Raw genomic sequence first — 15,565 nt, 5'->3', positions numbered from 1 at the left:
CCTAAAATAACTTGGGAGGAGATATTGAGTAAGGATTTAATATCCTTGAATCTATCAAAAGAAATGGTTCATGATCACATAAATTGGCAAAAAAAGATTCATATAGCCGACCCCACTTAGTGGGACTAAGGCTTGGTTTTGTTGTTGTTGTTGTTGTAGCAATTTAAACTCTTATATACCGATTGTAATCCTTGTTCATGTTTTTTATGCAAATGCAACATTTAGTTTCTTTGCTTGTACTTTGTTGTTTGCAAAGCCTTGATTTTTGAAGGGTTTCCATTGTAAAATTATTTATTAATCAATGTATTCTTAGGCTCCTTACTAGTTTAATATGTTGAAATATTTTCTTAAATATACGATTTTATGGGGGTTTTCAAAGTCTTCCTTTGATGAATTTTCTAAAGCATTGAATGTTATGTGGGGTTGTCCCACATTGGAAAAAGTGGAAAAGGAATGGTCATTAATAAATGATAAGGTGAAATAATCTCTTAAAATTTGTTAAGAGAAAGTACTAGTGTGTACTCTAGTGCACCCTAGGACAGTGCGTAGTGTCACGAGCTAAGCTTGTTCAAGGCATTATGCTTGCCTGTGACCGCTTATCTCGTGTGCTTAGGATGAGTTTCCATAATGTAAATACTAGTGTAGGGTTATTTTTTGCTAGTATAGTCTTTGTAAGCCAAATATGATAGTATGACTCCTCGGTCACTTTGATGTTTCCTATTGCTAGGATGATAATTACATAAAAATCTCTTTAGGGGAGGGTGAGTTTTCATCAATCATTGTAAAACTCACTAGCAATTGTTAACGTACTTAGCCTACTTGCCTCCCTCGCTAAGTACAACATGTCAACGGAGGATTTGTTAATGAATTACGTTTGCTTCAATGTTTACTGCTTGGTTGCCACGACTTTCATGAATTGATTATTATTTCCACTGCTATCTGAATGAATGTTAATGAAAGTGTTTCGTGGATGAATGTTGGTAAACGATGGGCTGGCTAGTTAAGCAAGAGTGCTTTAGCTAGCACCGCACGGCCCTTCACAATGGTGTGAAAAGAGGCAGACCGTGACACGTAGCACCTACAGCCTGCGTGACCAAATGATGCGACCTAGTTGACGGTACCATCGACTAAACATGAATTTCCCGAGAGTCTCAATTAGGTCGAATTTGCTTCGTAATTTGAACAAATGCAATCTTTCAGAAAAGACATAATTTTGTCTATATTAACTCCACGAAAGATAAAGAAAATTCATCATTCTCTCCTTCTCATTTTTACAAAAGCTTCCACAAATTATATCTTTTCAAATCTAAATTCTATTATCTGTAGAAATAAAATTCCAGAAAATTTGTTCAGATTACTCTAAGGGTGTTTGTGATCAGTTTTTATTTGTGTATAACGCAAATTGATATTAAATCATATTCTAGATTTCATTCTATATTGGAAACGTATTTGCTGACCCAATACACACCAATCTGGTGGGGCAAATAGCGTTTTAAGGAAAACGACATTGTAACGTACCTTGAAGCAAATTTCTATTTTGCAGCATTTTTTCATCTTATTCCTACATAATAGAGCTTCTTAGCTCTAATTTGTTCTATTGTTTTGTTCTATTCTTTATTTCTTTGTTTTTCATTAAATCTGGGCAAAGATATATTAATAAGAAGTTTCAATTGCAAAGTTTGTGTATCAAGGAGGCGACATGTTATTAATCCTTCGCACTAGTTGTATAGAGAAAGACACGAATCTTCTTAAAATGATAGTGTGATTTGTGCCTCACCCAACTTCCGAGGGTCATCAACCTTTTTTTTTTTGTTTGGAAATTTTCACCATCTGATTTGATGTGGAATATCAATGTTAGACGATTTGGATGGTTGTTTGGTTGGGCATTTCCACCAGTGGGCTAAGAATGCAATTTTTTTTTTTTTTTCAAAAAGGTTAATGAAAGTTCTTTGGGTTCCTACTCCACATGCCAGTTGAAAGAGCATGAAATGTTAGCACATCAATGCAATGGCAATGAAAAACATAATAGAAATTAGATTTTGAACGCTTTCTTTGCTTTTGCACATGTTGACAGTACTTCAAGAGCTATAAAAATGATTTAGAAACTCTTATTTCAGTGGATCCCATCTGCCAATGGACTCAGGCTTCATATTTTTGTACCAATTAAAGACGCGACATTTAAGAAGGGCGAATTGTATGGAAATGAACTTACCCTTTGCTCAAGCATTATTGTGTGTTTAAATAAAGTGAGCAACGTATTGCTTTGGGTTGCCCTCTTCGAACTGTTAGGACTCGGGGGAGTTTGATATCAATGGTACTTGATTCTCTTAGTCTATGGCTATGATTCTCTTTGTCTATGGCTCAGAGTATATAAGAGTATTAATATAAGATGTCCTATTATATTGTACTCATAGGCCTTTTTGGCATGTCTTGTAATTGTTGAAAAGATAATGATTTCAAAGTAAAGTAGGTAGCTTGGTTCGTCTCTTAAACTATAGCTATTATAATGCCCTAATAGATCGTATGGTGGCCACAAATTGAGAGAATTTGCACATATTTTAAATTTCTGGTTTACTTTTTTTTTTTTTTTTGATTATGTCGGATGTCCCCAGCCGGCATCTACCAGATTACCCTAGGATGCATCACAGCCAAGACTAATCCCACACCCCACAGAACCCACCCCAAGGCCCTATAGGGAGGTAAATCGAGTTTTGCTTGCAGCAGCAGGAATCGAACCCGGGACGCTAACCTGGGTCACAGGCTCGTCCAGGTCCGCCCTTGCCACCTGAGCCAGTGCTCGGGGGTAAATTTCTGGTTTCCTTCTTAACATGGTGGGAGGCTTGCTCAAACTTCCCACTTTTTAGCTCTTTTATATTATCAATGATTCGGAGATTTTTCTCCTCAATTTGAAAGTTGTTATCTTTTGTAGTTTTATTGAGTTTTTCAATCACTCATCACATTTTAGATAGTGCTTTTCAATGGAAATAGTCCCAATTGACATGATTAGCATAATGGAATAAGAGACCTTTGATTATGATAGTGTTAGAGGGAGAGGGGGGACAAAAAAAAGCCTTGGGACTTCCAAGTGAAGAACTAAAATATGAACATGTTCTTGAATAGGAATTCTATGGATATAGCATCCTCACACAAAACGGGCAATTTCATATTGTCAAACTAATTAGATTCTTTGCATTAATGGAGCTAATGAGATCATTGGTTCATTATTCATCTCAAATATTTTGTACAAAAGCAAGTGTGAAATATCAACTAGCTCATTTTGAGAGGTAGTTTCCTTGACTTTGCAATGACTAAGGATGTGGAGTCATTGTTGCTAATGCAGGAGGTCTTAGCAGTGGGTTGGACCTTCTTAGATTTGATTTATTTTGTCGGTGAAGTTTTTTCAAAGGTTGATCATAGAAAATGAGATGAGAGATAGAAATATCATGCTGAGCATATCAAAAATTTGTATGCACAAATGTCACAAATGCTTTTTACTTGATCAAGCAATTTGATTTGGTTCAAGAAAAGAAAATGACATTTTCTTGCATATTTGGCAGCGAAGCCTTGTTGAAAGTCACTCTCAAGTATAAGAGCAGTCTTGGAAACTTTAGGTTGTAGCTCTCCTTTCTTCAAGTTAATTAAAATGGAGAAGTCATAGTATAGGAATGGTGGTATTATATTAAGAAATCATTGCCTTATTTGATACTTATGAATGTGGCTTTAATTTGCCTAAGGGGAGCTTGGTTTGAATAGGTCTAATATACGTTTTCTTTTTGTTTGACAAAACCCTACCTTCATCAAGTTTTATGTGATTTTAATTGGAGCGGACTCGGACCAACACTCCTTTTGATTAAGCTTAGTGCCAGTCTCACATGAAATGTGCACTAGAAAAATCTTGGGCTTATAATATTAGTATGGATTTCAACTATGTGAAGCACCTTTTATAGTATAAATCCGTGAGCTGATGGGTCAAAGCCTACCTCACCATAGTTAGGTCCAAAACTATTACATTTGATGTTAGAGCCACTCTAGGATACTATCACGTGATACCCTACTTGAACGTAATCTAATGAGGACATCGGAGATTAGATGAGGGAGAATGTTACGGTCCATATCAAATGTGATCTAGGAAAATTTTAGGATTATAGGGTTGGTTTGGAATCTAACTATGTAAAATGCATTTTATTGAATAAGTCCACGAGACCGATGAATCAAAACGGATAATACTTCATCAAGATTGGATTCAAGACTGTTATACTTGGCAAATTAAAACTTAGATCAATTAAGTTGCATATTTTTTGTTTTGGGTCATCCAAGTCTTTTGCAGGTGGACTCTGTGCTGGCATAATTGACTTTGATCGATTTAAGGACTTTGATTTTGACTTCAACTTGCTAAATTTTAATGTGACATCTGACTTGCTGCTGTCTAAACCAAAATTAAAGCACAAAGATGTACACATTATCTGATGATATGCAAAAATAAAATAAAATCCAATTATGCAGATTCATCATATAATTTTTCCTTCTATTTCAGTCTTTATTCTAAACTAGAAAGACTAGGATAAAGTTTGTGACTGTAAGCGCTAGGATAAGCACCATAACTTGATCTACTCTATTCCATGCCAAAGAAACCGAAACTAACAACTGCAAAAGTTAAATCACATCGTCTCAAGGTCCGAGACCATTTAACCAAATATGTATCCAGATGGCAACTGATGATCAATATATATATATTTAACAGTGCTGTTACTCTAACAAAGGACCTTGTTGAACTATGCCCTGTAAACCCTTCTTGTGCTCATGCAGAGCTGCTGTCATGTTCTTCCTCAGGCCAGTTTCAACCTAGTTCACTCGCTCTTCGCCCGGGCAATGTCAATGAGATAACGATTCAAATGCTGGCCAAATATTTTAGTTGAGAATGACTCGGTTACATGCTGCCGGGCATTCTCACCCATTTTTTCAGCCATCTTGGGGTCTCGAATGAGTTTAGCCATTGCCGAAGAGAACTCTTGTGGCGTAGGGTCGCAGAGGTACCCCGTCACCTCATTCTTAATTGTCTCCACAGGGCCCCCACTGTTGCATGCGATAACAGGTTTGTGAGCTGCCATTGCCTCCAGGGGAACAATGCCAAAGTGTTCATCCTGCAATAATTGAACAGTTTCTAATTTAATATTTATTTCCTTACAGATGTGATCATCTTTGGAAATGGTGGATTCAAGCGCACCTTTGGTGTATAAAGAACACAGAGGCATTCAGAGAGAAGTTTATTTCTTTCTGCAGTTGAGCAGGATGTGATGAAATGAACCCGATTAGAGACTCCTTTCATTTCTGCTAAGCCCTTGAGTTCCTCCAAGTACTCAATGTTCTCCCTCAGGCGATTATCATAGCCACCTGAAACAAAAGATAAATGAAAAAATATTTTGCTTCCATGAAATGAAAAAGCCAGCAAGATTCTACACCACAAAGATGCTGGCGTTGCATTAATATGGCAAAAACTGTCTGAGCATAAAATCCAACATAACAAACAGGGGAAGTTAGTGCAGGAGGCACAGTAGTCTTGGTAGTAATTGGCACATTTATGCCTACTCAATAAAATGTGGGAGACCAAACTAAAAAGGATAGAAATGTACAAATTCTCCCCTCTTGGAGAGGAAACATTATTACTACTGAGCATGACTCGACCCATAAACTTGCAAAGAAAAATGCCTTGACCAAGAGCAACAGCCAAAAACCTGTACATTAAAACAGCCTGCATTATGAGCCTAAAGAGAAGCCAAGGTATCGCATCTCTGTCCTGAAGAAGATCCCTCCACAGCCTATTTCCAGAAAACATTCTAGCATTCCTTCCCAACCAAATTCCCCATAGAACAGCACAGAGAGCACACTCCACAGCCTCCCAACATTCTTGCCCTTCCCAAAACCATCAAAAGAAATACTCAGAAGCTCCTCCACTGATTTCAGGCAAACCCAAATTCACCAAGAACTCCAAATAGAAACAAATGAGATGCATCCTCAAAGCTATTTCACCATATGAGACACATATCTGAAGACCAAGCTTTAGAATGCCTCCTACTCTGCAGCAGATTGTTGGAGTTAAGGGCCACCAGCCAAACAAACACTTTTATCATAGAAGGAATTTGAGCATTTCACATGCCCCAAAGAGGAGGAATAGACACAAGGGCCTGAACTAAACAAGAGATGAAAGATTTACACAAATAACCCTCGATGAATCAAATTTGAAATTCAAGCATCAGTCCTATTGGATATAGCAACCGTCCAACACAAGATGCAAATAAAAACGCTCCTCCAACTCTCTCATTCAAATCCCTTCTAAAATGAAAATACTAAGAAAAGGAATCCCTCTCAAGAAATCTCTTAAATATATTCAGTCCATTGCTTCATCACCAACTATCAATGCCACATTTTTGGCCTCCTTCAGAAGATGAACAATATAGAACAAACTCTAAAGAAACACATGCGAGTACTGACCTTTGTAAGCATGTGCGCGCGTGCGTGTTCAAAATTATAATTATTAGTGGCATTAATTTCATGTGCAATACAAACAAAAAGAGTTTGAATCAAAACTCTAACTGAGTTGTTATTGACGCTCCAAACAAGAAATCTTCTTTCAAATCCAGTTTAATCAAATTGAACACAGTTGGTGTGATCAACCAGCATAAAAAAGTATCAAAAAATTGTCCAACTAGTTACTTACACTTAAACCTTCTGGAGATGGTATTCCATCAAATCATGGTTAAAGGTGTATATCTGCGAGCTGACTGAACAAATATCAATAAATTCAACTCATATTTTTTTGAATTTACTTTGCCCCCCAAGCTTCCTTAAAGATATAATAGGGCAATGTACACCCGAGTGTTAAATTAATTGTCTTCGGCCCTCCACTGTTCAACTTAGGGTTAACTTTAATGAATAAGAGGTATTTAATTTCCCTTTACCCTAAAATTTGGAGTCATTTTCAAAACTCTCCCCCTGGCCAAAGTTAGACAATTTTCTTGACAATACTTTCTAAAAGTGCTGTTTTAGGCCATTTAAAATTTAAAATTTAGATTATTTAAATCCCTCCCAAACCTCTTTCAAAAAACCTCCTCGTACCAATAAAATTGCCCTAACAGAGCATTTATTAGATAATCCTATTTCTTGGCGTCCTGCCTATTTAAGACCTTGGAAGACAACTTCTCGTGGATCTTCGCTGGGTTCTATTGTCCTAGAGAAGGTATTTCCAGGCATCTCTTTTTCAACAAGCTCATGGAAGTTAGAAATAAATGGGAGGCCTCGTGGTATTTGGTGGGGGAGGTGGGGGGGAGAGAGATCTCAATTTGGTTCTTTATCCTCAGGAAAGGAGTGGGACCTTCTCGGACTCCTCCAGTATGTAGGAGTTTCATGACTTCATTGATGATTTCACTCATTGACCTCCCCCTCATTGGAGGCTCTTTCACGTGGTCTAACTCAACAGAGATCCCTTGTCCCTCAAGAATTGACAGATTCCTTGTCCCATCAGATTTGGAGGAAAGCAACACAATCGTTATCCCTAGGCCTGTTTTGGAATACTTTCCCATCTTACTTGACACGGGAGGAACCAGGTGGGGGCCAACTCCTTTCCATTTCGAGAATGTGGCTTAACTGCAAAGGTTTTGGTGATTTGATAAAAAATTGGTGGTTTAGCATGTGATTTGAAGAGAAGACCAGTTATGTGGCCGCTTCTAAATTAAAATTGCTAAAAGAAAAAAGCTGAAGTGGTGGAACAAGAACATCTTCACCAAAATCACTTTGAGGAAAAATGAGATTTTAATTGATATAAAGGAGCTCAACAATCAGGAGCTTAGAGGGAGCCTCAATATTGATGATAGAACAAAAAGAGTTGCCCTTAGAAAGCCCTTGCCCAGACCATTAACTTAAAGGAGATAGTCTGGAGGCAAAAATCTAGGGCCCTTTGGTTGTAGGTAGGAGACACGGACACCAGCAAATTCCACCACATAGCTAATGCGCGTCGAAGATATAATTTGGTGGAAATGGATGGTGCTCTCCTTGAGGAGGGAGATATTAAAGGGGGCATATGCAATTTTTACAAAAATCTGTATACTAAGGAGGAATCTTGGAGAATGTTATTGGTTATTTAGTCTTTTAGCATTATTATTATGTTTTAGAGTTTTGTTAGTAATAAATGTGAGTTAGTAAGGGTTTTATGGTCACTCCAATTGTACTTACATATATTATAAATAGAGGGAGAGACCTATCATTGAGTTTAGGTCTACCATTTTACCCAATTACTCAACATGGTATCAGAACATGATCCAAACTAAACCCTATTCTCCTCAGCTGTCGCCATAAAACACCATTCACCTGGCTATCCTTCCTAGATTCACCTCCATCCCATATTATTTCACAATACCAACCACACACCCATAAACAGACCCCCCCAACGACTCACACCAAAAACCCCATCAATAGGAGGACCCCCTACGTGCCAGCCAAATACCGACAAGGCCAACCCCACGTGCCGGCGCGTGAGTGAATTTTTGGCCACCTTTTTCTTTTTTTCTTTACCCTCTGCCATGCTCTGATTCCTTCTCTAGATTATATTATCAAGCTATTAGGTCAATATTTTGCTAAAAAATTCAACATTTTCTGACTACGCACTCGCGGCGTTCTGTTAATTTCTGTTCAAGGTTTGTGGTAATCTTTTGTGAGTTTTTTGGAGCTGTGGCAGTGTTCATATGTTCAGTTGTGAGGCTGTGGCAGTACTATATCCATTGGTGAGTTGTTAACCTCGTCTGTGGCAGTGCGGCACCCAAGGAATGGTTGTTTGATGCTACGTGAAACTGTTTATCAATGATTATTGAGTTTATTGGATCTGAAACAGTGGAATTTGCTGTGTTTTTTGACTCATTGTTTTAATTCCTTCCATATACCAAAATATCAAGCTGTTGGGCTTGTGTTTTTTGCTCAAAGATCCAATCTTTGTTGTGACAATGCACTCGTGTGTTGCTTTCTTGGGGTTGCATCTAAGGTTGTTGGTGATTTGCTCATGGTAGTTTCGGTGGTTCACCTCTCCAATTGCTCCGGTACTTAGTGCTGCTTTCTTGGGGCTGCATTTGAATTTCTTGGTGCTAGGGTAGCCTTGTACTGATTTATCTATGACTTGTTCATGGTGGGTCACCTTGTTTGTGGTTGTTTCGATTATTCCAGCAATTAATCTTATGATCATTGGTCCGAGTTTGTGACACAATGTTGGGATGGCGTTTGCAAATCCCAAAAGTTTGATTCCTTCGTTCGTCACTTGTTTGAGTGAACCGCATACTGTGACTATATCAGAGGAGTACTCAAGGTTTCTATGATATCTATTGTCTTAACAAGCATCTTATCACATTGCTTCTTTTACCTAGAAAGGTAATCCTACAGTCTACATGTCATCTGGTATCCTTCCTACTAGTCCTTGGATTATCAATTTTGTTGTCACAGACCATATAACAGGTGCAACCAACTTCTTTTCTGATCTCCAATATCCTAAAAATCTCCCTCAAGTTACCCTTGCTGCTATTAAGGGGAGAGGAACAGTATATCATACTCCTTCTATCACTCTTTCTTCTGATTTATACATTCCTAAATCTTCTTTCAATCTTATGTCAGTTAGTAAGATTGTAAAGTCACTAAATCATTTTGTCACATTCCTTCTTGATTTTTTGGTTATTCAAGATTTGAAGACGAGAAAGACAATTTACATAAAACATGAGGCTCGTGGACTTTATTACTTTGAGTCGCCTTCTCCACCCATTGCATGCACAGTCGCAGCTACACCACTTCAAATCCATTGTTGCCTTAGTCATTCATCCTTAGACAAGTTGAAATAGCTAGTTCCTACATTGAGTTTTGTGTCTAATATTGAGTGTGAGTCTTGTCAAATGGGCAACCATCATCGTGCTCCCTTTGCTCGCTAGGTTGACAAACGGGTGGTTATTCCTTTCATGCTTGTCCATTCTGATATTTGGGGTCCTATTCATGTCACATCAAAGTTGGGGTTTCGGTATTTTGTTACATTTGTTGAAGACTACTCTAGGATGACTTAGTTATATTTAATGAAAGATCATTCCAAGTTGTTTGATATCTTTTGTGCTTTATGTTCCCAAATAAAGACTCAATTTGATGTGCTAGTCAGGATACTTCATAGTGATAATGCTAAGGAGTACTTAGTACCCAATTTAGTACTTATATGATTAACTCTGGTATGATCCATCAGTCCTCGTGTGCCCACACTCCACAACAAAATGGAGTTCCAAAGCAAAAAAACAGACATATTCTTGAATTCACTCATACTCTATTGTATCAAATGAATGTACCCAAAGTCTTTTGGATTGATGTTGTGCTCATAGCTTGCTCTTTGATCAATAAAATGCCATCCTCTGTCCTTGGGGGAAAATCCCATATTCAGTTATCTTTCCTAAGACTACTTTGTTCTCCTTTCCTCGTATATTTGGTTGTGTCCTTTGTCCATCAATTATCTCCATAAATGGATAATTTAGATCCTCATGCTATCAAATGTATTTTTCTGGGCTATTCCTATACTCAAAAGTGATATCGATGTTATAGTCCTACTTTACATTGATTCTTCGTCTCTGCTAATGTCACCTTTTTTGAGTCTACACCATACTACTTTGATTCCTTGAGTTTTGTTCACCTTGATGAGTCCCTTCCTCTGCCTTGCCTTCCAGATCCAAACCTAGTATCTGTGCCCAATCCTCCTACATCTTCGTCCATTTTGAGTCCTCGTCACTTGAATCATCCCAATTTGCAGGTATACACACGGCGACTCAAGGGGGAACTGCCTCCTCCAGCTTCTACTGTTATGCCTCTAGTTACCTTGTTGGATGATCTTATTTCTCATGATGTTGATCCTCCAATAGCTGTTTGAAAAGGTAAACACACTTGTACCCAACATCCAATCTCTAATTTTATTTGTTATGATTTGTTGTGACCCTCTTATTACTATTTTGTTAGTACTTTTTCTTCTGTTGCTCTTCCAAGATCTATTTCTAAAGCCTTATCCCATTATGGGTGGAGGGTGACAATGGTTGAAGAGATGCATGCACTACATGATAATGATACTTGGGATTTGGTACCTCTTCCTTCTGATAAGTCTGTAGTTGGTTGCCACTAGGTGTACAATGTGAAAGTCAATCCTGATGGTTTTGTGGCTCGTATGAAGGCCCACCTTGTTGCTAAGGGGTAAACTTAGGTGTATGGTTTAGATTATTCAGACACATTCTCCTTGGTCGCTAAACTTGCCACAAAATGTTTATTCATTTCTTTAGCCACCACTTGTCATTGGCCTTTACATCAGTTAGAGGTGAAGAATGCTTTCCTACATGGTGATCTTCAAGAGGAAGTATATATGGAGCAACCCCTTGGGTCTATTGCTTAGGTGGGAGTCAGGCTTAGTATGTCGGCTTAAGAAATCATTGTATGGATTAAAACAATCTCCAAGAGCATGGTTTGGCCGTTTTAGTGTTGTAATACTTCAGTTTGGCCTTCAGTGGTGTGAAGTGGATCACTCTGTATTTTATCGTCATACTCCATCAGACAGTATTTTGATTATTGTATATGTGGATGACATTGTGATCATTGGTGATGATGATCGTGGCATCCAATACCTAAAGATTTTTCTACAGAGTAAGTTTTAGACCAAAGACTTGGGACCAATGAAGTACTTCTTGGGTATAGAAGTATTGAGATCTCGTACAAGGACTGTCTTGTCACTGAGGAAGTATGTTCTTGATCTTTTCGATGAGACAGGGCCATCGGGATCCAAATCTATTGATACCCATACATCCCAGTAACAAGTTAATGCTAGACATGAGTGATTTGTTGCCTAACCCAGTTCAATACCGGAGACTTGTTGGAAAGGCTACAACAATCAGGTATATCACAATCCAAGACAGCAAAACACCATAATGAAAATGATTACTTGTATTATTCAAATCCAAGAGAATAACCATACAAACGTTAACACAAATAATCATATATTCATTCTAAATCCCTGGAGAATACAATTATAGCAGTTTCTCTCTCCCCCTTTTCCCCATTACATAGCCACTCCCTAACATCCTCCCCCACTCATTTATCGACGTCCTCGTCGATGTGTTGTAGAAGGCCTCCTAACTCTGCTGATGTCGTTGTCTTCGAATTTTTGAAATCTTCAATCTTTTGTATGGCATGCTGAATGTTTTCTGCCTTTTCCCAACTGTTCCCTTCTTCTCCCAGCCACATCCACTGAACCAGATATTATTGTTGTTGACGACCTTCTGCATTGACGACTTTGTCTACAATGATCTCCTAAACATCTTTGTTTACACGCTGCTTTCTGGAAATTGTTGATCTCCTTATCTTTTGTCGTTGCGGATCTACTTTATCTGTGTGGAATAGCTTTAGGTTGCTTACATGAAACACGCAATGGATTGGTCGTCTGTGGCTCTTCATCCACTCTGGTTGTCCAAGCTGATAAGATGAATGCCCCACCTTCTCGATCACTTTGATTAGACCTTCGTAACGGCATAAAAGCCTTTTATCCTTGTCGCGAAGAAATCAAAATGTCTCTGTCGGCACTTTTACAAGAACCAGATCTCTAATTTCAAATTGTTGTGGTCGTCTTCCTTTGTTAGCTCATTTCTTCATGTGCTTCAATGTTTTTTCTAACTGAACTCGAGTGACTTCGATATTTTGCAACCAATTCTTCGTGAATTGGTATGCTTTCGGGCAATTTCCTTTGTATGGAGCATTTGAATTCCTTGTCATGCTTTTTGGGTTAACAATGCACATGCTACATTTTGTTCTTTGATCTCCAGTTCAAATTGTTATGGTCGTCTCCCTTTGTCAACCCATTTTTTCATGCGTTTCGATGCTTTTTCTAGCTAATCTTGAGTGACTTCGATGTTTTGCAACCAATTCTTTGTGAATTGGTATGTTTTCAGACAATTTCCTTTGTATGGACCATCCAAAGTGTGCGGGAGATTCGGTTGTTATCCTGTCACAATCTCAAAAGGGCATTTATTAGTTGCAGAAGATTTCATAGAGTTAAAACAAAATTGTGTCGTGTCCAGTAAAGGAACCCAATTCTTTTGATTTGAGTTAATAAAATGTTGCAAGTATTCCTCTAGCATCCCATTAAAACGTTCGGTTTGACCATCTGTCTACGAGTGGTAGCTGGTGGACAAATTAAGGTTTGAACCCATCAAGCAAAAGAGTTCATCCCAAAATCCCCCAGTGAATCTGACATCCCTATCACTGATTAGGCTTTCGGGAACACCCCAATATTTTACCACATGCTTGAAGAATAATTGAGTTGTCTTCTCTGCTGAACATGGCTTCGAGACTGGTACGAAAGTTGCATACTTTGAAAATCGAATAATCACCACCAGAATCGTGTCATACTCCTTTACTTTTGGCAATGAAGTCCAAAAAGACACTCTCCAATGGCATTGCAGGAACTAGAAATGGCTTCAACAAACCTGAGGTCTTCTTTCTTTCTACCTGGTCTTGTTGACAGATCAAGCAAGTTTTGGTATAACTCATCACATTGTCTTGCATATTCGGCCAATAGTACCCCTGTGTAATCAATGCATGGGTCTTCGCCATCCAGGATGACCAGCCCACAATGTATCATGACACTCTTTCAGTAAGGTTTTCCTCAAGTTTCCGGTTTTGGGCACATAGACTCTCCTGCTTTTAGTCATTATCAGCCCATCTTTTATTCAAAATTGTCGTGTCTTCCCTTCTTCTATCAGTTTGCTCAATGTCTGCGCCTACTGGTCTGTACTTAAATGTTCCCTGATAAGATCTTTCAAAGGTAACGCCACCCTACTAGTTGATAAATGACTTATGAGTTTCAATGCTGCCAATTTGGTTTTTCTGCTTAAAGCATCAGCCACTTCATTCGTCTTCCCTGCTTTGTATTCAAAATCAAATTCAGCTAGCTTCTCTTGCCAACGAGCTTGTTTTGAAGTTAGTCCTGATTGTGACAAAAAGTGAGTAACTGCCACATTATCAATTTTTACCACAAATTTGGACCCTAAGAGATAGTGCCTCCACACCCGGAGACAGTGTACCACAACGAGAAGCTCATTTTCCTGCGCTGTATAGTTTCGTTCGGCACTCGTTAATTTTCTACTTTCAAAAGCAACTGGATACCCTTCCTGCAAAAGAATTCCCCCTAATGCAAAGTCTAAGGCGTCTGCTTGTACTTCATATGACTTTGTCACATCAGGAAGGATTAGCACAGGATCTCCTACAATCTTTTCCTTTAATTCAACAAATGATGATTGACACTCTTCTAACCACCCCCATGATACCCCCTTTCTCAGTAAATTTGCTAACGATACAAGTCTTCTAGAGTACCCCTCTATAAACTTTCGATAGTAGTTGGCTAGCCCCAAGAAGGATCGTAGTTCTCTAACGGATGTAGGTGCTCATCATTCATTGATGGTTTGTAGTTTTGCTAAATTCATCCGTATCTGGCCTTCTTCAATGATATGCCCCAAGAATTTAATATGCTTTTGAGCGAAAGCAAACTTCTCCCTTTTTACATATAACTAATTTTCTTAGAGTTTTTGAAAAACCTGCCGAAGGTGATCTTTATGTTCTGCTAAGGATGTGTTGTAAACCATTATGTCATCATGGTAAACGACTACAAATTGATCAAGGTAGTCCTGAAAAACCTGATTCATTAAAGAACAAAAGGTAGCAGGTGCATTTGTTAACCCAAAAGGCATGACAAGGAATTCAAATGCTCCATACCGGGTGACACAAATGGTCTTAGGTTCATCTCCCTCTACAATGCGCACTTGATGATATCCTGATCTCAAGTCCAGTTTAGTGAAATATTTAACTATACTTAACTGGTCAAAAATATTGGCAATCAACGGAATGAGATACTTATTGCGAACCGTCACCTCATTAAGAGCTCGATAATCTACACACAAATGCAAACTTCCATCTAGTTTCTTCTGGAATAACACTGGGGCCCCAAAAAGTACTTCTGATGGGCGGATGAATCCTGTTGCAATTAGATCATTTAGTTGCCTAAGTTCAGCTAACTCAGGCGGCGCCATTCGATAAGGGGCACGTGTTGGCGGTTTTACCCTTAGGCAAAAGCTCAATTTTGTGGTCAATCTGTCGTCGAGGTGGTAAAACCCTGGGTAGCTGTTCTGAGATTACTTTCTTGAACTCTTCTAAAACTTCCTTAATTTCAACTGAATATTCGCCTATTTCTTCATTTTCTGAAACTACTAATAAAACCATGAAAGAAGGTTCTCCTCCTTTTACTCCCTTCTTGAATTGAAGGGCTGACAGCAACTTCCTCTCATCGAAAGTGTTATAGGCTGTGGGAACCGCACAAGGTGTATCTCCCATTATCACAAGACAATCCGCAGCTGGGATCGGCATTAAGCGTGTCACTTTAAGAAAATCCATCCCCAATACCACATCAAAGTCATTGAGGGGTGTCACGGTGAAATCAATTGTTCCAGACCACGACTCCATTTGGCAGGCTACTTTA

The 15,565-nt window shown here is 38.6% G+C and overlaps 1 protein-coding gene across 2 annotated transcripts in view; it reads right to left on the bottom strand.

Moving 5' to 3' along the window:
- Nucleotides 1-4,472: 4,472 nt before the first annotated feature.
- Nucleotides 4,473-15,565, bottom strand: part of LOC131157230 (uncharacterized) — a 33,635-nt gene continuing 22,542 nt past the window's right edge. For both annotated transcript variants that reach the window (XM_058111214.1, XM_058111215.1), the window contains 2 exons: nucleotides 5,225-5,391; nucleotides 4,473-5,141 (listed from right to left, as the gene is read on the bottom strand). In XM_058111214.1, the coding sequence (XP_057967197.1) occupies nucleotides 4,848-5,141; nucleotides 5,225-5,391 (461 nt within the window). In that variant the 3' untranslated portion in view covers nucleotides 4,473-4,847. The remainder of the gene's footprint in view (nucleotides 5,142-5,224; nucleotides 5,392-15,565) is intronic.

The sequence above is a fragment of the Malania oleifera genome, chromosome 6 (assembly GCF_029873635.1).
Source record: "Malania oleifera isolate guangnan ecotype guangnan chromosome 6, ASM2987363v1, whole genome shotgun sequence".
Taxonomy (NCBI): Eukaryota; Viridiplantae; Streptophyta; class Magnoliopsida; order Santalales; family Ximeniaceae; genus Malania; species Malania oleifera.
The sequence above is the reverse complement of the archived record's forward strand: the minus strand, read 5'-3'. Positions and strand labels throughout refer to the sequence as shown.